Source organism: Prionailurus viverrinus, chromosome F1 (assembly GCF_022837055.1).
Source record: "Prionailurus viverrinus isolate Anna chromosome F1, UM_Priviv_1.0, whole genome shotgun sequence".
NCBI lineage: Eukaryota > Metazoa > Chordata > Mammalia > Carnivora > Felidae > Prionailurus > Prionailurus viverrinus.
In genome coordinates, this window is record NC_062577.1 from 5,087,892 (window position 1) to 5,110,688 (window position 22,797).

General features: G+C 39.7%; 1 protein-coding gene across 4 annotated transcripts in view; it reads left to right on the plus strand.

Moving 5' to 3' along the window:
- The window catches only part of PLD5 (phospholipase D family member 5), a 411,506-nt gene that overhangs the window by 278,147 nt on the left and 110,562 nt on the right, over positions 1-22,797 (plus strand). For all 4 annotated transcript variants that reach the window (XM_047841563.1, XM_047841564.1, XM_047841565.1 and 1 more), the window contains one exon: positions 21,708-21,835. In XM_047841563.1, coding sequence (XP_047697519.1) covers positions 21,708-21,835 — 128 coding nt within the window. The remainder of the gene's footprint in view (positions 1-21,707; positions 21,836-22,797) is intronic.

The following is a 22,797-nucleotide window of genomic DNA, read 5'->3' on the forward strand; positions in this document are numbered from 1 at the left end:
ACTGCCCTTCTGGGACAAACTGCCCTTCTGGGACAAACCATGGCAGAGCGAGGCCCTCCTCAGAGGTCAGTGCGCATCTGTGCCATGCCAGATCCTTAAAATTTGGAGTTTTGAAACCCAGCTGGCATTCCTGAGATAAAAAAAAAAAAAAAGCAAAAAACAGGAGCACTCCACCACTGGGTGGTCAGAAGGCTCAGACACAGGGTGAAGGTGGCAATCTGAGTGATGCCTGGGACACATGAGGTGAGATCGTTCACTCTGCTGTGAAGGCTTTCTGAATAGCAGTGGGCAGGAACTTCCTTCTCCAGGGGATAGAGAGCCAGCTGATACTATCCCCCGCCGCTATCAGTATGGATGGACTTTAGTGAGCAGCGCAGTGCCCACAGTGGAGGCTTGAGCCATGTACACTAAGCCCTGCCTCCTTGCACTCTGCAGGTGCTTTTTTCATAGGGCAAGTGTGCCTGAGAACCAGAGCAATGGGACCAGCACAGACCCCCCTGCACCCCTCAAGTCTACTGACCAGAGAGTGCTGCAAAGCTTCAATTCTAGTGGAAACTGGACCCAGCCTCTTTTAACAAGCAGACCAAAACACACCTAGTTAAAACTTGCCACACACTGGAAAGGTCCAAACACTCCCCACTGCAGACAAGGTGAAACTCTGCAGAGGACTGACCCGAGAGGAAAAGCAGCCAAAACACAGCAGCAGGGTGCACACTGCATACACCAAAAACACTTCCTGAAGCGCCAGGCCCTGGTCAGTATATGACCTCTTCTTAAAATAGCCATTACTCTCAGGAGCAAGAAATATAACAGGCTTTCCTAACACACAGGAGACAGAGACTTAGACAAAATGCCAGGATGGAGGAATTCATCCCAAAACAAAGAACAAGAAAAGGTCATGGGGCAGGGATCTAACTGAAACAGATATAAGTAATGTGTCTGAGTCAGAATTGAAAACAACAATCATAAGGATACTAGCGGAGCTAAAGAAAAGGATAAAAGATGTCAGGAAGTCCATCACTGCAGAGATAAAACACCTAAAATCTAGGTAGGCTGAAATAAAAATTGCTGTAACTGAGACGCAAAACTGATTGGATGCAATGACCACAAGGATGGAAGAGTCAGAGGAATGAATGAATAATATAGAAGGTAAAATTATGGAAAATAATGAAGCTGAAAAGAAGAGGGAAAGAAAAATATTGGATAACAAATATAGACATAGGGAACTCAATGACTCCATAAAATGTAATAGCATTAGTATCATGGGAATCCAGAAGAAGAGAGGGGGAAAAAGGGACAGAAGGCTTATTTGACCAAATTATAACTGAAAATATTCCTAATCTGTGAAAGGAAACAGATATCCAATTCCAGGAGGCACAGAGAATTCCCATCAAAATCAACAAAACCAGGCCAACACTGAGACATATTGTAGTAAAATTTGCAAAATACAGACATAGTGAGAAAATCCTGAAAGCAGCAAGGGGAAAAAAATTCCTAACCTACAAAGGAAGACAAATATAAGGTTAGCAACAGATTCATCCATAGAAACTTGGCAGGCCAGAAGGGATTGGTATGATGCATTCAGTGTACTGAATGGGAAAAAGTATGCAGCCAAGAATACTTTATCCAGCAAGGCTGTCATTCAGAATAGAAGAAGAGATCGTTTGCCAGGCAAACAAAAACTTAAAGGAATTTGTCATTACTAAACCAACCCTGCAAGAAATATTAAAGGGGAATGTTTGAGTGAGAAAGTAACCAAAAGTGACAAAGACTAGAAAGGAATTGAGAAAATCTCCAGAAACACTGACTTTGCAGGTAATAAGATGACACTAAATTCATATCTATCAATAATTGCTCTAAATGTAAATAGTCTAAATGCTCCAATAAAAAGACATATGGTACCAGAATGGATAATAAAAAACAAGGCCCATCTTTATTCTGCCGACAAGAAACTCAATTTAGACCTAAAGACACCTACAGACTGAAAATAAGGGGGTAGAGAACCATTTATCATGCTAATGGATGTTAAAAGAAAGCTGGAGTAGCCATACTTATATCAGACAAACTAGATTTTAAACCAAAGACTGTAACAAAAGACGAAGAAGGGCACTATATCATAATTAAGGGGTCTATTCAAGAAGATCTAACAATTTGTGCCCCCAGCCTGGAACACCCAAATACATAAATTAATCACAAACATAGAGAAACTCATTGATAATAATACAATAATATTAGGGGACTTTAACACTGCACTTATAGCAATGGACAGATGATCTAAGCAGAAAGGAATCAATAAGGAAATAAAGACTTTGAATGACACACTGGAGCAGATGGACTTAACAGATATATTCAGAACATTTCATCCTGAAACAGCAAAATACACATTCTTCTCGAGTGCACATGGTACATTCTGTAGAATAGATCACATACTGGATCACAAATCAAGCCTCAAAAAATACAAAAAGATTGAGATCATACTGTGCATATTTTCTGACCACAATGCTATGAAACTTGAAGTCAACCACAAGAAAAAATTTGTAAAGGCCACAAATACATGGAGGTTAAAGAACATCCTACTAAAGACTGAGTGGCTTAAGCAGCAAATCAAAGAAGAAATTTAAAAAATACATGGAAGCAAATGAAAATGAAAACATGACAGTCCAAAACCTATGTGATACAGCAAAAATGGTCATAAGAGGGAAGTATATAGCAATACAGAGCTACCTCAAAAGCAAGAAAAGTCTCAAATACACAAATTAATCTTATACCTAAAGGAGCTAGAAAATAGCAAAAAAAAAAAAAAAGCCTAAAGCCAGCAGAAGGGAAATAATAAATATTAGAGCAGAAATAAATGATATAGAAACAAACTGAAAAAAACAGTAAAACAGATCAATGAAACTAGAAGCTCGTTCTTTGAAAGAATTAATACAATTGATAACCCCAGCCAGACTTATCAAAAAGATAAGAGGAAGGACCCAGATAAATAAAATCACAAATGAAAGAGGAGTAATCATAACTAACACACATAAATACAAACAATTGTAAGAGAATACTATGAAAAATTCTATGTGAAAAAATTGGACAATCTAGAAGAATGGATAAATTCCTAGAAACATATAAACTACCAAAACTGAAATAGGAAGATGTAGAAAATTTGAACAGACCCATAACCAGTGAAGAGATTGAATTAGTAATCAAAATCCCTCAACAAACAAAAGTCCAGGGGGAAATGGCTTCCCGGGGGCATTTCTACCAAATTAAAGAGAGTTAATACCTATTATTTTTAAACTGTTCCCAAAAATAGAAATGGAAGGAAAATTTCCAAACTCATTCTATGAGGCCAGCATTACCCTGATACCCAAACCAGATAAATACACTACTAGAAATAAGAATTACAGACCAATATCCCTGATGAACATAGATGCAAAAATTCTCAAGATATTAGCAAATCAAATCCAACAGTACATTAAAATAATTATTCACCACGACCAAGTGGGATTTATTCCCAGACTTCAGGGTTGGTTCAATATTTGCAAATCAGATGCAATACACTGCATTAATAAGGGCTAAGAACCATATGATCCTGTCAATAGAAGCACAAAAAGCACTTGACAAAGTACAGCATCCATTTTTTATAAGAATCCTCAACTATGTAGGGATACATGGAACATATCTCAACATCATAAAAGCCATATGTGAAGGACCCACAGCTAATGTCATCCTCAATGGGGAAAAATAGAGAACATTTCCTCTGTGGTTTGGAACAAGAGAGGGATGTCCACTCTCACCCCTGTTATTTAACATAGTACTAGAAGTCCTAGTCTCAGCAATCAGACAACAAAAAGAAAGAAATGGCATCCAAATCAGCAAGGAAGAAGTCACCTTTTTGCTATTTGTAGATGACATGATACTCTATGTAGAAAACCTGAAAGACACCACCAAAAAATTGCTAGAAATAATATATGAATGCAACAAAGTCTCAGGATATAAAATCAACGTACAGAAATCTGTTGCATTTCTATATACCAATAATCAAGCACCAGAAAGAGAAATCAAGGAATCAGTCCCATTTACAATTACATTAAAAGCCATAAGATACCTAGTAATAAACCTAACCAAAGAGGTAAAAGATATGTACTCTGAAAACTACAGAACACTTAAGAAAGAAATTGAAGACACAAAGAAATGGAAAAACATTCCATGCTCATGGATAGGAAGAACAAACGTTGTTAAAATGTCTGTACTACTCAAAGCAGTCTATACTTTCAGTGCAATCCCTATCAAAATACTACTAGCATTTTTCACAGAGCTAGAACAAACTATCCTAAAATTTGGATGGAACCACAAAAGACTTTGAATAGACAAAGCAAGACTGAAAAAGAAAAACAAAGCTGGCAGTGTCACACTTCCAGACTTCAAGCCATATTACAAAGCTGTAGTCATCAAGACAGTATGGTACTGGCACAAAAACAGACACATAGACCAATGGAACAGAATGGAAAACCCAGAAATAGACCCACAGCTATATGTTCAACTCATTTTCAAGAAAGCAGGAGAGAATAACCAATGGAAAAAAGACAGTCTCTTCAACAAATGGTGTTGGGAAAACTGGACAGCAACATGCAGAAGAATGAAACCGGACCACTTCCTTATACTATATACAAAAATAAATCCAAAATGGATGAAAGACCTAAATGTGAGGTAGGAAACCACCAAAACCTTAGAGAAGAACATAGATAACAACCTCTTTGACCTTGGCTCTAGCAAGTTATTACTAGACACATCTCTGAAGGCTAGGGAAATAAAAGCAAAAATGAACCATTGAGATTTTACCAGGATAACTTCTGCACAGTGAAGGAAACAATCAACAAAACTAAAAGGCAATCTATAGCATGAGAGAAGATATTTGCATATTTGCAAATGACTTAATCTGATAAAGGGTTAGTATCCAAAATCTATCAAGAACTTATCAAACAACACCCCCAAAACAAATAATGCAGTTAAGAAATGGGCAGAAGACATGAATGAATAGACATTTTTCCAAAGAAGACATCCAAATGGCTAATAGGCATGTGGAAAGATGCTCAGCATCACTCATAATCCGAGAAATACAAATAAAAAACCATGATGAGATACCACATCACACCTGGCAGAGTGGCTAACATTAACATCACAGGAAACAACACATTTCAGTGAGGATGTGGAAAAAGGGGAGCCCCCTTACATTACTGGTGGGGATGCAAACTGGTGCAGCCGCTCTGGAAAACAGTATGGAATTTCCTCAAAAAGTTAAAAATAGAACTGCCCTATGACCCAGCAATACTGGGTCAATTGCTGGGTATCTACTAGGGTATCTACTGGGTATCTACTAGGTATTTACCCAAAGGATACAAAAATACTGATGCAAAGTGGCACATGTACCCTGATGTTTATAGCAGCATTATCAACCATAGCCAGATTATAGAAAAAAACAAGTGTCCATCGACTGATGAATTGGTAAAGAAGATGTGTGTGTGTGTGTGTGTGTGTGTATAAATTTGAAGTAAAAAAGTATATAAGTATGTGTGTGTATAATACACATAAATACATACACACAATGGAATATTACTCAGCCATCAAAAAGAATAAAATCTTGTCATTTGCAATGATGGGGATGGAGCTAGAGTATATTACGCCAAGTGAAATCTGCCAGAGAAAGACAAATACCAAATGATTGCAATTATGTGTGCAATTATGTGTGGAATTCAAGAAACAAAACAGATAAACACAAGGGAAGGAAAGAAAGAGCATGTGGAAAACAATAAGACACTCTTAAATCTAGAGAACAAATTTAAGATTCATGGAGGAGAAGTCAGCAGGGAATGGATTAAATGGGTGATGGGTATTAAGGAGGGCACTTGTTATGATGAGCACTGGGTGTTCTCTGTAAGTGATGAATCACTAAATTCTACTCCCGAATATTACACTATATGTTATCTAAGTAGAATTTAAATAAGAACTTGATTTAAAAAAAAACAAAACTTTCCCTTCTTTCCCTCTTCTAATATCTGTGGTAATTTGAGATATAAAGAAACTACTGTGTGATGGAGAATGGAAGACAGCATTGTAATTTTTTTCTCTAGAAGAGGAAAAATAAATGTTGAAACCATTGGATCTTTAAGGAAGAAACAACTGAAGTGCGGGGAGTTTTGTTTAAGTCATGTTAGTAAGTGTGTATAAATGCCTCAGTTTTCCTTCATTTTGAATTCGACTTGGAATGGAACCAGAGTTCCATATAACTCTAAAAGTTTCCTATGGGGCACCTGGATGGCTCAGGAGGTTAAGTGACTTCAGCTCAGATCATGATCTCATGGTTCATGGGTTCGAGCCCCACATAGGGCTCAGTGCTGACAGCTCAGAGCCTGGAGCCTGCTTCGGATTCTGTGTCTCCCCCTCTCTCTGCCCCTCCCCCGCTCACACTCTGTTTCCCCCCCACCAAGAAAAATAAACATTAAAAAAAATTTTTAAGGGGCGCCTGGGTGGCTCAGTCAGTTAAGCGGCCGACTTCAGCTCAGGTCATGATCTCGTGGTCCGTGAGTTCGAGCCCCGCGTGGGGCTCTGTGCTGAGAGCTCAGAGCCTGGAGTCTGTTTCGGATTCTGTGTCTCCCTCTCTCTCACCCTCCCCCATTCATGCTCTCTCTCTGTCTCAAAAATAAATAAACGTTAAAAAAATTTTTTTAAGTTTCCTATAACCATATCTCCTACTTACAAAAATGTGTTTCTAGCATATTTCTTTCATATTGCTAGGTTCTTTTCTACCCTACTATGTTTGCTCAGAATTTGCACTGGAAATCCCAGTGGATTCCCTTCCATCAGTAACTGGGGGAGGGGGCTTTAATGTGACAGGTGCTTGCAAACACATTCACTCATTTATTTCTTCAGTCATTTTCCCATGTTTATTGAGCCCCTAAACCGTGCCCAGCACTGTGCTACTTTCTACAATGAAACAAATAAAATTAAGCAACTCCTACTCTCCATTTTCATTTTCTTTTCCCCTTCTAGTTTTTCTTTAGGAAGAAACCTGAGTAGGGACCTCATTAGAAGTCAGGCTTCTTTCTGATAGACTCATGTCAAGCATTGCCATTTGCAAGAGTAATGCCTCTGCAGTGTCAGAATAATTCAGGCCGTTGTGTTGTTCTAAGCAGGAGGACAGGGAGAGAGCCCTGAATTTGAAGTAAAAACCTTGAGTCTGAGCTTGTGTCCCAGCTGAGCGCACTCAGGCAAGTCATTCACTTTCCTGGGACTCAGTCTCTTTGGCCTCTTCTACCTGTGTCATGACCCTCATGGTGTTGTGCTAGAGAGTGACCTAATTCTCTGTAACTGTATCATTCTTTGCGCTAATGTGTAAAGTACTCTACAAACACAAGGAAGCATTGTTGCTAATCATGTGACTTATTATTACCATTTTTTTTTCATTTAGTGACTGAGCTGAGGACATATCTTTTCTTGAACTAGCTTGAATGAGCCCTTAAAAAAATATTAAGATCTTGAGGACTTTTTCCTTTCAATTATATATATACAAGTATGGAAAGAAAACATAATGGCGATATATATTTTATGTTCTTGATTCATATTTTCCCCTCAAGATACATACCATCCCAAATTATCTATGTTTATATCTGTATCTGCATCTGTATCTGTATCTGTATCTATCTATCTAGATATCCCTTCAATTTATAAAAAATATTTTTAAAATTGATCATTTCCTGGAGAATTTGTACTTTGGCAAAACATAATGATAACCTGACAACAATAAGAAAATATTTATATTAACTTGAATGTTCATGTTAGCAGGCTTTAGAAGAGAAAGAGATCTCAATCCAGTTTCATGGGGATGGATGGAGTCTGGGCTGCGGAGTGGCAGGAAGAGGCAGGGCACTTCCCCAAAGGGAGAACATTGTAGTAAAAACATATATAAAACATTGATGGTATTCATGTGGGGCTATAGAGAGAATGCTACTTATCATTGTTTTGGTAATTTAGAAAGGTATTTTTATATTTGTGAGTATAAAAATAACATGTTCACTTTTTAAAAATCAGAAAATCAGAGAAGTATAAACATAAAATTAATAATGTCCCAGTTTTCACTCCAGAAATCAGTCTCTTTAACAATAGAGTGAAAAGTCTTCCATATATTCTCTCTCACACACATACACACATGTACACACACACACACACACACACACACTCCTTGGAATACTTTTTGTTTCTCTGTATTTGTAAATACAGAGAATACAAATACAAATACTGAAATTCTTCAGTAAGATTTTATAATTTTTATTGTATTTATACCTTTTGATAATGTAAATGGATTTTTAAAATTCCAGTTTCTAACTGGTTATTGATATTGCAGGAAAAGTTACTTATTTTTATTTATCTTTTATCAAGAAACCTCATCATTTTTTTAATTCAAAAAGGTTTTTGCTATACTCTGTTGGGTTTTTCAGACATCACATTCAAACCATCAGCAAAAAGAATTTTATCTCTTCTGTTTTATTACAGTTTTTTTTTCATTTTTAATGTATTTTTTTGAATCGTTACATAATAGTGAATGATTACTGTCTGTTTCTAATTATAATGGAAATAGCTTTATAATTTCACCAGTAAAATAAAACTAGTTTGGCATTCGGCAAATAGTTCATATTATATTGATGTACTTTTTTCCCCATCTATATATCCTTTTAATTTATTATTGATCAAAGTAATACAGGGAAGTATAAAATAAAAAACAACAACAATGCATATAATAAAGCAAGCCTCACCCTGAGCTATGTCAACCCACTTCCAATTCTTTCTTCCCAGAAGCTATCTTTACTACTTTTATCTGTATCGTCTAGTATTACTTTTTTTTTATGTAACCTATTCATATTTCTATTTCTTGATGTCTTGTTTCAAATATGACCTGTTTAATTACTGTTGTGGAATATGGAATACATTACCTGTCTCCTGTCACTCCTTCCCCTCTCTGCCGGCCCATCCCCAGCACAAGCAGGTGCTTCCTGTCTCCTGAGCCTCCCATTAGAAGTCTGTCATCTTTTGTCATCATGGCTGTTGGTGCTGTTAAATCAATCTTTACTGTTTATACTGAAATATTATTAACAACTGAGCTATATACAGTGATCACATTTCCTCTTGTGCAGCCATTTTTTTTTCATTTTAGTTCATGGTTCTGTGTACCTCATATTAAATCATCTTAAAATGCTTTAACATATCACCTTACCACAGTCTGACACATCAGGACTCTGTCCATTTTATTTACTATTTCTTGGAGATACCCTTTGTGGAGCCCTCCCTCGTCTTCTACATTTCCTTTCCTTTTTTTTTTTTTTTTTTGGCCTCATGATGGTGGAGGCCATTCTCCAGTCTTTGTTAGGTATACAAATTTATCTCCCTTCAAACTATTTCCTAGCCTTCATTGTTACTGTTAAAATATCTGGTATAAATCATATTTACTAATCTTTGTATGTTATCATTTCTATAAATTCGCTTTCTCTGAAAGCTTTTAGGATCTTATTTATTTCCAGTGTTCTGAAAAATTTTGATGTGTGTTTGAGACTTTTTTGTGGTTTTCCCAGAGACTGATAGACTTTCATCATTTAGAAATGTATGCCCTTTAAAAATAAATAAAATACAATAAGAAATTTTGCTTCGTAATCTATTTTGTAATTTCTTCCTGTCTGATTTTGGTTCTCTCTGGAACTCTCATAGTTGGATTTTGAATATCTTAAGTAAATCCTCTAACTTCATACTTTTTTTGCTCACATTTATCATGCTTTTTTTCTACTTTCAGAGACATCCCTTTTTCTCCCTTTGGGATTTTGAGATATCAGTTCCCACGATATATCCTTCATGCATCAACTTTTCGATGATCATTTCAATTTCTTTAGATTCATTCTGTGTTGTCAATTACAGCATTTGAACTTCTAGATCACTATTTCAGTTTCCAGCTTTGCCAATCCTATATTACATTGCCTTCACGAAATTCGTATTTTGGATCTTTTGAAGAACATTTTTTTTTGTTCTTAGATTATTCTTTTGAAATATCTTCTCAAATGTCCTTAAGAATTCCTGTTTCTTCCATTTGATTGCCCTCAGTGGTAGCCATATGCTTTTTCTTCTTGACATGTCTCCTTTAAACTATCAATTTGTGTTAGATGAAGTGCTTATGTTCCACGTAAGCAGGCTGGTACCCAGAAGCCTAACAGATTGGGCTCTGGAGTCTTCTGTCACTACGGAAACAGTAGGGTAAGGTAAACAGAATGATTTGGGCTTTGCCCAGATGAAGCAAACCTTCTCCAAAGCTCCCAGGTTCCCATCCTTCCTGGCATCACAACAGCACCGGACTCTGACAGGCCTCCTCCTTCCAGTGAACACTGGTACCGAAACAGAAGCCTCAGTAGTGGCCCCCATTCCCCGATCTCCATGTTGGTGTCCGTGTAAATAGTCATGTGACCTCAGCATGGAGGGGCAAGAGAGAGGAAGCCTTAAGCATTTGCTCTGGACATCAGCCTCTAGACCTTTTCATGGTTTAGGATAACTGATGACCATTGTAGATCATGCCTTTGCTTTTCTGTTTTCAGTGTGGAATTTTCTATTTTTTAATGCATCATTGAGAAACTATAATTTAAGCAAGCTTTATTTTTAAGCATTTTTTTTAAAATTTTAAGCCTAGGGGCGCCTGGGTGGCGCAGTCGGTTAAGCGTCCGACTTCGGCCAGGTCACGATCTTGCGGTCCGTGAGTTCGAGCCCCGCGTCAGGCTCTGGGCTGACGGCTCAGAGCCTGGAGCCTGTTTTCGATTCTGTGTCTCCCTCTCTCTCTGCCCCTCCCCCATTCATGCTCTGTCTCTCTCTGTCCCAAAAATAAATAAAACGTTGAAAAAAAAATTTAAAAAAAATTTTAAGCCTAATGATTCCTTAAGTCAACCATTCCTATAAATAGCTTGCCTGTTGGACTGTAAGGTAATTCCTTAGAACTGAATTCCTTAGAAGCAGAATAGTCTAACTGTATGAAGAATATAAGGAGGGAAGACACAACATGTAGAAACTCCCCTGTGAGCTCCAGACCTGTGGCCTAAAAAGCAAAGCATCAAAGGCAACCTATGAAAAATTCCACAATGTGGTTTTGACAGTATCTGAATAGAGATGTTAAAACTAAGCCAGAAACATGCATTGAAGACTCACTTTTTCTACAACTGGTTATCTTAAAATTTTTCTGAATATTACTCACTGAATGATTTGAAAGCAGAGATGTCGTGACAGCTGATTTTTGCCCTGTGGTGTTCCCTTTAGCCTTTAAGCTGAATGGATTTCAAAATGTTGCTGAGTTACCTGTGCTGGTTTTATTAAAGTCCCCCAAAATGGGCTAGCTCTGACCTTTTCATTGCTCACACAAATTACTATATTCAGAAGAAGTGCTTGATCAATAAGACAAATTTCTGCTGCAAAATTTGCTTTCAGGATGCATCTGAAAACCTTTCCAGAAATCCATAATTATTGATAACTAATGCATTTCCTTTTGATACACACTTGAGGCTCATTAATAATGTGTCTCACAGCTGGTGATAAACACATTTGTTATAATGCTATTAAGGATACATATACGTATGATGAAATATTTAAGGACAAGACAGTGGTAAATACTAATAACTTCAGGATAGTTGTTGATTTGGAGGAAAGTGGCAGGGATTTCAGATCAAGCGTAAATACACAAACGTTAATGCCAGATTTCTCACCCTTGGGACTCTTGACGTTTGCAGGTTTGCCCTGTGTATTACAGGATGTTCAGCATCCCTGAACTCTACTCAGTGGATGCTAATAGCCCTTCTCTTGCCAGTTGTGACAACCCAAAATGCCTCCAGATATTGCTACGTTTCTGAGCATAGGGGGACAGAATCACCTTTGATTGGAAAGTTCTGTCTTTTTTTCTTTTTAAGTTTATTTATTTTGAGAAAGTATGCAGAAGGGGCAGAGAGAGGGAGCATCCTAAGCAGGCTTCTCACTGTCAGCTCGGAGCCCAATGTGGGGCTCGAACTCCTGAACAGTGAGATTATGACCTGAGCTGAAATCAAGAGTCTGACGCTTAACCCACTGAGCCGCCCAGGTGCCCTGGAAATACTGACTTTAATCAGAATGGTAAGGTTCTAGTTTTTAGTAAAGTGGAAAGTTCACAGGTGTCCATTTGTAGATGGTGCTTCATAGTTTACCCACAAGCTACATATATTCTCTTGAATGTATAAATGTTGTAAGATTTACTAAAGCTGCTGATAATCTTGCAACAGCTGATTTTCTGGAAATAAACTTGGAGATGGATTCTGTGTGATCTTCATTCCGATGATTCATGGAGAATGTGGAACTTTATTTTTCACTTCTTAACCACGGTGCACTAGCATATTTTCTATTGTGTCATTATGATGAATATTTTGACAGGATGTTTATTTTAAATCTTCAAAATTTGAAACACTTAATCATGCAATTTGGGCAACTGGAACTTGCTCAAAATTGCATGGCTGTTAGGCCAGAGCTGAATATTTTAGTCAAATATTAAAAATACACATTTCAAGGGTGCTGGACTTCGGAATTATGTGTGCACAAAATAAAGTACAATATTACAAGAATAATTAAGTATTGCATAACTTTTAAGTACATAACTTGCAAGAGTAAGTTAGTAGAGAAACAGAACCCCTCTGAAACCAGTGTAAATAACAAGGAATTTATTCTAAGGATCTAGAAGAGCTCAAGGTAAGAAGTGATGCTGGGTTTGGCGGTGGGACTACCACGTTCTTTCCTCCCCCACAGTCTCACTTTCACTTCCTTCTCTTGGGGGGATGTTGTCTTTTCCATTCTTATCCATATATATCTGTTGCTGTCTCCCTGAGGCTTGCCTTCTCCTCTTCCTCATTTATGTGAACTTGGACAGAGCAACTTCCATCTGTGCGTGACTCTCCAGCACAGCTTCTTTTAATTAACTTACTTTGTGACTCAATATTGAGAAAATCATACTGGCTCGGCATAGGTCAGGTGTTTACACCTGGTCTAATTATCTGTGGCCAGATAGAGACTAGATAGGCTCACATGGTGCCTTGACTGTCTTATTCGGCATCACACGGGTGCATCGGGCACTCTCAGAGGGCACTGGAGCATCTAGGTGGCTTAGTCGGTTGGGTGTCTGACTTCGGCTCAGGCCATGATCTCACGATTCTTCAGTTCAAGCCCCACGTTGGACTCACTGCTGTCAGTGCAGAGCCACTTTGGATCTTCTGTCTCCCCCCATCTTTGTCCCTCCCCCACTCATGAGCTCTCTCAAAAATAAAACATAAAAATGAAAAAATATAAAGAGGGTACTGGCTGGGAAGAAATGATGCACATCTCAACTACATCTAACATCAACTAACAGAAATATCCTGTGAAGATTTTGTTTCCCTTCCATGAGAGAGACCAAAAGAGAGAAAGCCACTAGATACATAGGAGATACATCTAGATTATACAAATTTTTTAAGCATAGGTAACTCTCCTTATCTACACTAGAATTAAAAATTAAATTCTTCAGCCATATGCCTTCTAAAGTTGCTCATTTTCCCCTTGAGTTCTCTTTCTTAGGTGTAAGGATATGTGAACATCCCAAGGCTAAACCTCTCCATAAGCTCTAACATTCTGTTTTGAGAGCACTAGCTTTATATCACTCTAGAGACAACAACACATTCCTGGAGCTTTCTTTAGTAATTTTAGATTGGGATGGGTATTCTGAGATGACAAATTAACTACTCTTCAACAAATGTCTAATATTATTTGTGAACCTGTTTCTGATCAAAATAGGAGTATAAAGATTTTTGAGTTGATGATAAAGAAGCAGAACTACAAACGTAGTCCTGTCCTCAAAATCACCTCATAGGCACTGTTGGAATGGTGGCCCCCATGGGTCTGCATCACAAGAAGGTAGGGGTGGCCCTGAGGTCCACTCATATGCTGTCATCCACACATGCTTCACACATGAGGAACAATGAGCTTCTCTGAAATCTGACAATGAAGCAAACATCAGGGTCTCTGGAAATGAACAAGGCTGTAGGTGAAATAGTTGTAAATTCCACAGAATGAGGAATGGAACGGATCTATGATAAGCAAACTGAATGCTGTCAAGTCTTCTCCAAGGAAGGCTTTGGAGAATCCACACATTTTTAAGTGTATGGATATGCAGTCAACTTGATTCTCCAAGGTAGTAACCTTCCAATTCATTTTGAGAGTATACTTTTTCCTTTAAATTTTTTTTTTCAACGTTTATTTATTTTTGGAACAGAGAGAGACAGAGCATGAACGGGGGAGGGGCAGAGAGAGAGGGAGACACAGAATCGGAAACTGGCTCCAGGCTCTGAGCCATCAGCCCAGAGCCTGACGCGGGGCTCGAACTCACGGACCGCGAGATCGTGACCTGGCTGAAGTCGGACGCTTAACCGACTGCGCCACCCAGGCGCCCCCCTTTAAATAATTTTTAATTAATAAATAACTTTTTAGTCACTGTTTTCATTTTCTCTATTAATAAGTTTCTGTGGCATATTATCTTCACTGAAATTATCCACAAAATAAAGTGCAGGATTATCTGGTTAATACCATAAGAATAACAATTTTGGTAAAACTGTAAAGAAACAAAAACCCCCTGAAACCAGGAGCATCCTCTTAAATTTCGACAGAGCATCTCTGTTAAAACTCAAGGCAGTTGTAATTAGCAGTTTGGGATTTCCTGATTTTTTAATGTTTTTACTTTCCAAAAAGGATGTAACACACCACTTTATCTTGATCAGTGTGGCCAATTAGGCCCTGAGCAGTGAGCACCATGGTAGCATGTTGTAGCTTTTTAAAGACTTAATTAGACTTCTTAGACACCATGAAGGTATTTTATAAGCAACTATAAAAACAAGTTCATATTCTTGATTTATCACTTTGGGTGTCTAGAAACACTGTTTGGAATTGCCAATAACTCCTATTAACCATTACTTAAACAAACAGATGATCCAGCTGAGATAGGATCAGACTCCCGAGATTCAGACACCCCCCCCCCACCTCGAAGCCACCAGCCAGCTGTCCCAGTGTGCAAGGTTGCTGTGATGAGCATCTCATTGACATCCTGGGGCCTCTGCACAGTGGGTCATGGGCTGAAAGAATAGTTTTCCCTTTAAAAATGAAATCTAGGAAAGCAAAAATTGGTTAATCAAACTTAACTCATTACATTTTCAAGGCTGTTGAAAGAACTATTTACTTGAATCAAGCCAGCTTTTAAAGATATTTTGTAACCTTAAAGTCTAATGTTTTTATTTAATTTTTTTAATTTTTACTTTTTTAATATAATTTATTGTCAAATTGGCTAACATACAGTGTGTAAAGTGTGCTCTTGCTTTTGCGGATAGATTCCCATGGTAATTGCTTACATACAACACCCAGTGCTCATCCCAACAAGTGTCCTCCTCAATACCCATCACCCATTTCTCCCTCTCCCCCATTCCCCCATAAACCCTCAGTTTGTTCTCTGCATTTAAGAGTCTCTTGTGGTTTGCTTCCCTCCCTCTCTGTTTGTAACTATTTTTTTTTCCCTTCCCTTCCCCCATGGTCTCCTGTTAAGTTTCTCAAGATCCACATATGAGTGAAAACATATATAACTGTCCTTCTCTGACTGACTTATTTTTATTCAGCATAATACCTTCCAGTTCCACCCACATTGCTGTTGATTTCATTCTTCCTCATTGCCAAGTAGTATTCCATTTTACATATAAACCACATCTTCTTTCTGCATTCATCAGTTGATGGACATTTAGGCTCTTTCCATAATATGACTATTGTTCAAAGCACTGCTATAAACATTGGGGTATATGTGCCCCTATGAATCACCACTCCTGTATCCCTTGGGTAAATTCCTAGTAGTGCTATTGCTGGATCATAGGGTAGCTCTATTTTTAATTTTTGAGGTACCTCCACCCTGTTTTCCAGAGTGGCTGTACCAATTTGCATTCCTACCAACAGTGCAACAGGGTTCCCATTTCTCCACATCCTCGCCAACATCTGTAGTTTCCCTATTTGTTCATTTCAGCCACTTTGACCAGTGTGAGGTGGTATTTCAGTGTGGCTTTGATTTGTATTTCCCTGATGATGAGTGACATTGAGCATTGTTTCAATGTGTCTGTTGGCCATCTGGATGTCTTCTTTGGAAAAGTGTCTATTCATGTCTTCTGCCCATTTCTTCACTGGATTATTTTGTTTTGGGTGTTGAGTTTGGCAAGTTCTTTGGATACAGACCCTTTATCCAATATGTTATTTGCAAGTATCTTCTCCCATTCTGTTGGTTGCCTTTTAGTTTTGTTGTTTCCTTTACAGTGCAGAAGCTTTGTATCTTGATGAGGTCCCAATAGTTCATTTTTGCTTTTAATTCCCTTGACTTTGGAGATGTGTTGAGTAAGAAATTGCTGTGGCTGAGGTGAGAGAGGTTTTTTCTGCTTTCTTCTCTAGGGTTTTTATGGTTTCCTGTCTCACATTCAGGTCTTCATCCATTTTGAGTTTATCTTGGTGAATGGTGTAAGAAAGTGGTCTAGTTTCATTCTTCTGCATGTTGCTGTCCAGTTCTCCCAGCACCATTTGTTAAAGAGGCTGTCTTTTTTCCACTGGATATTCTTTCCTGCTTTGTCAAAGATGAGTTGGCCGTACGTTTGTGGGTCTAGTTCTGGGGTTTCTATTCTATTCCATTGGTCTATGTGTCTGTTTTTGTGCCAATACCATGCTGTCTTGATGATTACAGCTTTGTAGTAGAGGCTAAAGTCTGGGATTGTGATGCCTCCCGCTTTGTTTTTCTTCTTCAATATTACTTTGACTATTCGGGGCCTTTTGTGGTTCCATACAAATTTTAGAATTGTTTGTTCTTTAAAGTATAATATTTTTAAATATTAAGTATTACAAATTTTGTGTTTTATAAAATATAAAAATATGAACATTTTTCAACTTTAAACATTAAAATTTAAATACACAAAAATGTATGGACCATCTTTGCCAATTCAAATTCTAGCATAACACTAGAAAATGAACTTGAATTTAGCTTCTGTACATAATACTGCACTAAGTGATGCGTTAACGACTTTTGTGATTAAATATGTTTTATAGTCAGAAAACATTGGATTTTGAATTTATTTTAACGTTTATTTGTTATTGAGAGACAGAAGGTGAGCAGGGGAGGGACAGAGAGAGAGGGAGACACAGAATCCAAAGCAGCTCCAGGCTCTGAGCTGTCAGCACAGAGTCCGATGCGGGGCTCGAACTCACAAACCACGAGATCATGACCTGAGCCGAAGTCAGTCACTTAACGGACTGAGCCACTCAGGCGCCCCCAGAAAACATTGGATTTTAACCATACCTTTCTAATACATATAAAAAGACAGTAGGATGAGGCTAATCTCTGTAACCAGTCAACAAAGATATTTTCTAAGTGCATGTAAAATAAATTATTTTAAGCTAAACATTGAATAATATGCCTGTAATAAACAGGGACATGTTGGATATGACTATTTATCTGTCAGGTATAAAATAAGATAAAAGCTTAGGTCTTCTTCAGAGATAGATGGAGGATGGATAGATAGAAAAACATAATTCTTTTTATAACGTTTTAATGTTTTGTTTTGTTTTGTTTTGTTTTGTTTTTGAGAGAGAGAGAGCGATCAGGGGAGGGGCAGAGAGAGAGGGAGACACAGAATCTGAAGCAGGCTCCAGGCTCTGAGCTGTCAGTACAGAGCCTGACGCAGGGCTCAAACTCATGAACCGCAAGATCATGACTTGAGCCGAAGTCTTAACCAACTGATCCACCCAGGTGCCCCAAACAGACATATCATTATTAGTGGGAAAGTGACATTCCACAAACTATATGCAGGCAAATATTTTTTCAGCTGATTTAGGACACCGCGTGCAGTTGTTTGTTGTATCCTGAAATGGGGAAACTATAACATCCCCTGCGGGGTTGCTGTAGCCCAGCTGTGTTGGTGCTGGGTGCATGTAGTGTTGAGGGATGGATGTTACTATTACTACTTGTTGCTTGATGTCTGTACGTGGTACCAGGGCTTTTGCACATGTGGCCATGGCCCCCAGCACAACTGTGAAGCCATTCATGCCCTTGGCCTTCACTTGGAGTTCCCTGATACAGCGATGGGAACTCTCCTCCTGATCTTTCGGATACTTGGTGCCCCCTTGCTATGTGAAGAATCCCAATTGTTTTAAATATCACACTTTGTTTGTGGGCCTGGACTTGACTCAGGTCGTGTGTTGCTACTGTCACGTAACATAGTATCTGGTATATATCAGGTTTCTGATATTTATCTGTGTATATCAGATATATATGTGGTATATATCTGGTTTACCTGGTATATATCAGGAAAGGTTTGCTGACGGAAAGTTTCTGTTCCTTTATAGAATAATTATAGGCCTCAATAACTAACTGTGGAAGCTCTGGCTGGAGCATTACAAACGCCCCATGGTCCTGAAATCACAGTCCTTGGGCTAAAGTACCAGATAAATTAATGAAGTCCTTTGAGGGCAGTGGCTGTGCACTGTGGCATCGAGAGGTCAAAAGGGATGGTCCCAGTGGCCCCCTCCCATACACCCAGTGTTCCCTCAAATGGACCAGTGGCCTGGGGCTCCAGCAGACCTGAATGAGAACAGATAGGGATCTAATAAAAAGGAAACAATGCAATGCAAAGTAGCAATTGGTTGCGGGTCAAATTTCAGGCCCCGTGTTCTAGGCCAGGAGGTGAGAGACAGCCGGGGTCACAGAGGGTTACAGTTGTTTCTGGTCAGAATAAGAAGGCAGGCGAAGGCCTGCCTGGAGACACCTGTTGAAGATAAAACCTGAGGCAAACACCAAGACCACCTTCATTCTCTTCCTTCCGGAGATGAGACGCTGCTTCCCTCAGTGCTGCTCAGTCTAGTGCTGTGGAAGGGCATGGCCAGGGAAAGTGGCCTGGATCTCTGTTGTCGATTGACTTGTGTCCCCCCAAAAAAGACATGTTGAAGACCTAATGCTCGGCCCCTTAGAATGTGACTTTATTTGGAAAGAGGCGTTTTGGGGATATAATTAGTTAAGATGAGATCACACTTGTGTGAAGTGGGCCCTTAATTCAACAGGACTCGTGTCCTTCTGAGCACAGGAGAAACTGAGACACAAACAGGGGGAGACTGCATGTGACAACAGAGGTGGGCCCGCGGTGGAACATCAGACGTTGCCCAGAAGGTGGGAAGAGACAAGGAGGGACTCTCCCCTGCAGGCTCCCCTGCCAGCACCTTGATTCTGGACTTGCCATCTCCAGAACTGAGACACAGTAAACTTCTGTTGTTTTAACCCATTCACTGTGTTACGGCAGCCGTGGGAAAGGGACACTTCCCCAAAGACACATGCTGCTCTTCATCCACCTGGGAGCACTGGCAGCTGTGTCTTTGGGGGACACCGGGGCACCACACCATCTGTGCAGATGTGGGTCTCTCCAGAATTACTGTGGCAACCACCCACGTTGGACATTGAGAGCCCACTCTACCCAACTGTTCATCCTCTGGGGCCTGTAACCATTCCTTAGATGAGACTATTCCAGGGTGGCTGGAGGCCAAGGAAATCTGCCTGCACGCTAGCCTCCCCCACCCCCTGGTCCTGCTCCAGCCCCATAGCCCCTCTCGACATCCTGCCTCAGGCCCCAGGTTCTCACTTTACCTTTTCCCAAGAGTTACAGGTGAAGCTCATATATAAACCACTCCTCCTTTCTGATAATCCTGGAATATATCCGTATGCCTACAGTGTTACATCTTCCTCTGCTCATGAAGACAGTGACCAGTAGGCCACCAAGAATTCGTCCTCTTCATTAATATTGAATGTCTGAAAACAAAATAGCTACTTCATGGAACATACGCATATGGGTCTGTTCTTTTAAAGAAGTGGAAATTTAGAAGAATTTATTTAAGTTTAATTGCATTCAGGCTTCCAGTTAGGGAATGAAGAAGTCACAGGAATAAAAGGAACAGTGTAGGGAATACAGTCAGTGGTGTTTTAATAGTGTTGCATGGTGATGGCTGGTAGCTACACTTGTGGGCCTCACAGTGTAGTGTAGAGACTTGTCGAATCACTGTGTTGTATACCTGAAACTCATGTTTCAACTCTACTGAAATAAAAATCAGTAAATAGACTCAATGGCATTCAGTGGATTATATGTTTGTTTTGAGAAGTTGTAAATGCATAGTCCTGAGGTAGCAATATGGAACAGCATGACAATTATGACACGTCGTGCTTAGGATAGTTACTGAAGGGATGCCTAGGTGGCTCAGCCGGTTGAGCGTCCAACTCTTTGTTTCATCTCAGGTCATAATCTCATGGTTTGTGAGTTCGAGACCCACATGGGGCTCCGAGCTGACAGTGTGGAGCCTGCTTGGGATTCCCTCTCTCCCTCTCTCTCTGCCCCTCCCCCACTTGTTCTCTCTGTCTCTCTCTCTCTCTCTCTCTCTCTCTCTCATAAATAAATAAATAAACTTGAAAAAAATTAAAGAGTTACTGAAACTTAAGGGCACCCAGGTGGTTCATTGGTTGAGCGTCCAACTTCGGCTCAGGTCATGATCTCACATTTTGTGAGTTCAAGCCCCACATCAGGCTCTCTGCTGTCAGTGCAGAGCCTGGATGCTGCTTCAGATACTCTGTCCCCCTCCCTCTCTGCCTCTCCCCTACTGTCTCTGCGTGTCTCTCTCAAAAATAAATAAAACGTTTTTAAAAAACTAGATTTAGATCTTAAAATGTGTTTTTTGGTTTTTAACAGTAGTTTGAGTGACCTAGTTTACCATTCACGGTTGCGTTTTTGTAAGGCTTACATAATCGTTGCTTAAATTAACCATCAGATTAAGAAAGGCCAGTAGAAGGGGCGCCTGGGTGGCTCAGTCGGTTAAGTGTCCGACTTCGGCTCAGGTCATGATCTCACGGTCTGTGAGTTCAAGCCCCGCGTCGGGCTCTGTGCTGACAGCTCAGAGCCTGGAGCCTGCTTCAGATTCTGTGTCTCCCTCTCTCTCTGACCCTCCCCTGTTCATGCTCTGTCTCTCTCTGTCTCAAAAATAAATAAACATTAAAAAAAAAATTTAAAAAAAAGAAAGGCCGGTAGGAGGCCAAATCCAGATTAAGTCATGAAGAGGGATAATGAAGAAGCAAAAGCAATTGAAGGGTCAAGGGTGAAAATAACGAATAGAAAGGATAAGAGAGGCAATGTCTTGCGAAGGAGAGCTGTAATACGAAACAGGACGACCCTTTTATTGATTGCAAATCTGTATGAAAATTTCTCTAAAAGAAAAAAAGTTTGGTGCACGTATCTCACCATCCGGGTGGTAAGTGATGGAGCCGGGATTTGAATCACATCTGACTGGAGAAGCCACAGTTCTTGTCTCTTGTGGATACTAGAGCCTCCTCTGACCAGGTGCAGGTGTAATTCTTATGATTTTCCTTCTGGATTCTTTTGAGAACAAAGGAACTCCTGGAGGGTCTTCTGTGCACCATGCTAATGTAAATATTTGGCCTCCCCGAATGCCATTTGTGATCAGTGCAAACCATGAGTATCGTTGCTGGTAGATGTCTGATTGCACCTTCAAGGCCTGGACTCTGAGGCTGACCAGGATGTCCTTGATCTCCCCAGGAGCCGAGGTGACCTACATGAACATGACCGCCTACAACAAGGGCCGGCTGCAGTCTTCCTTCTGGATCGTGGACAAGCAGCATGTTTACATCGGCAGTGCCGGCTTGGACTGGCAGTCACTGGGGCAGGTAATCCTTGCACATCACATGAACTCTGAGTTCCCTCGGCATCAGAGGTGCCGGCTTCATAAAGCGCTTGGTCACCCATAGTGTGGCTGTGGGAAACAAAACCTACAGCATTTTTTTATTTTTAACTGCGTAGTTGTAACAGGCTCGCGTCTGTTTAATGTAAAATGAGACACCTTCCTTGACAGCATCATCCACCCCAAATGCTACCATTGTGTCTGTGCTTTTGTAATTCAGATGCTACCTCCAGATTCTGGAGAGCAGGATGGCATGCATGTGACTTATGGTATCCGGGCCTAAATGGTCAGCATGGGGTCACAGAATCTGTGAGACAGAGGAAAACATAACTTCAGCAGAGGGTAGTATGTTTGAGAACAGTAATCCTTTGTGTTACTCCTTTAATAAATATATTAACATGAGGATGTCATCTTCCTCTTTGTGAATAATTCGCTTCAAATATCTTGAAGGTTCACTTGATAAATCTGTAATGTTCAGGTATTTATTTGTGCCAGCGCGATCCACAGAGGATTGCAAATCACCTTCTTCCCACCAGTCAACTGATGGCGGGAAGTTCTCCGTCCTGGGGTGCATAGGAAGACTGGCCGGTCAACCATGCATGCTAAGCGGTTCATACGTGCTTTTAGCTGAGCTCTTTTAATATTCAGATCGCTGGAATTACCAAGTGAATTGTACTGCATTTCTTATGGGAAAGAAAGTAGGGATGTACAGATAGACACAAGGCCGTAACTTGTAAAGAAAGACATCACCACATAGGATAAATCTGAGAGAAGGTAACTTGATATTTGTACTGGTGGATTCAGGGATTTAATTATCCCTCTCCCCCCCCCTCCCCAATTTCCACTGTTGTCCTCTTGTCCTTAAAATGCCACACCTTCCTTTCTTTTGGTTCAGGCAGCTGTAAAAGAAATATACAGCAGGCAAACTAAATACTAAAAGTCCACTTA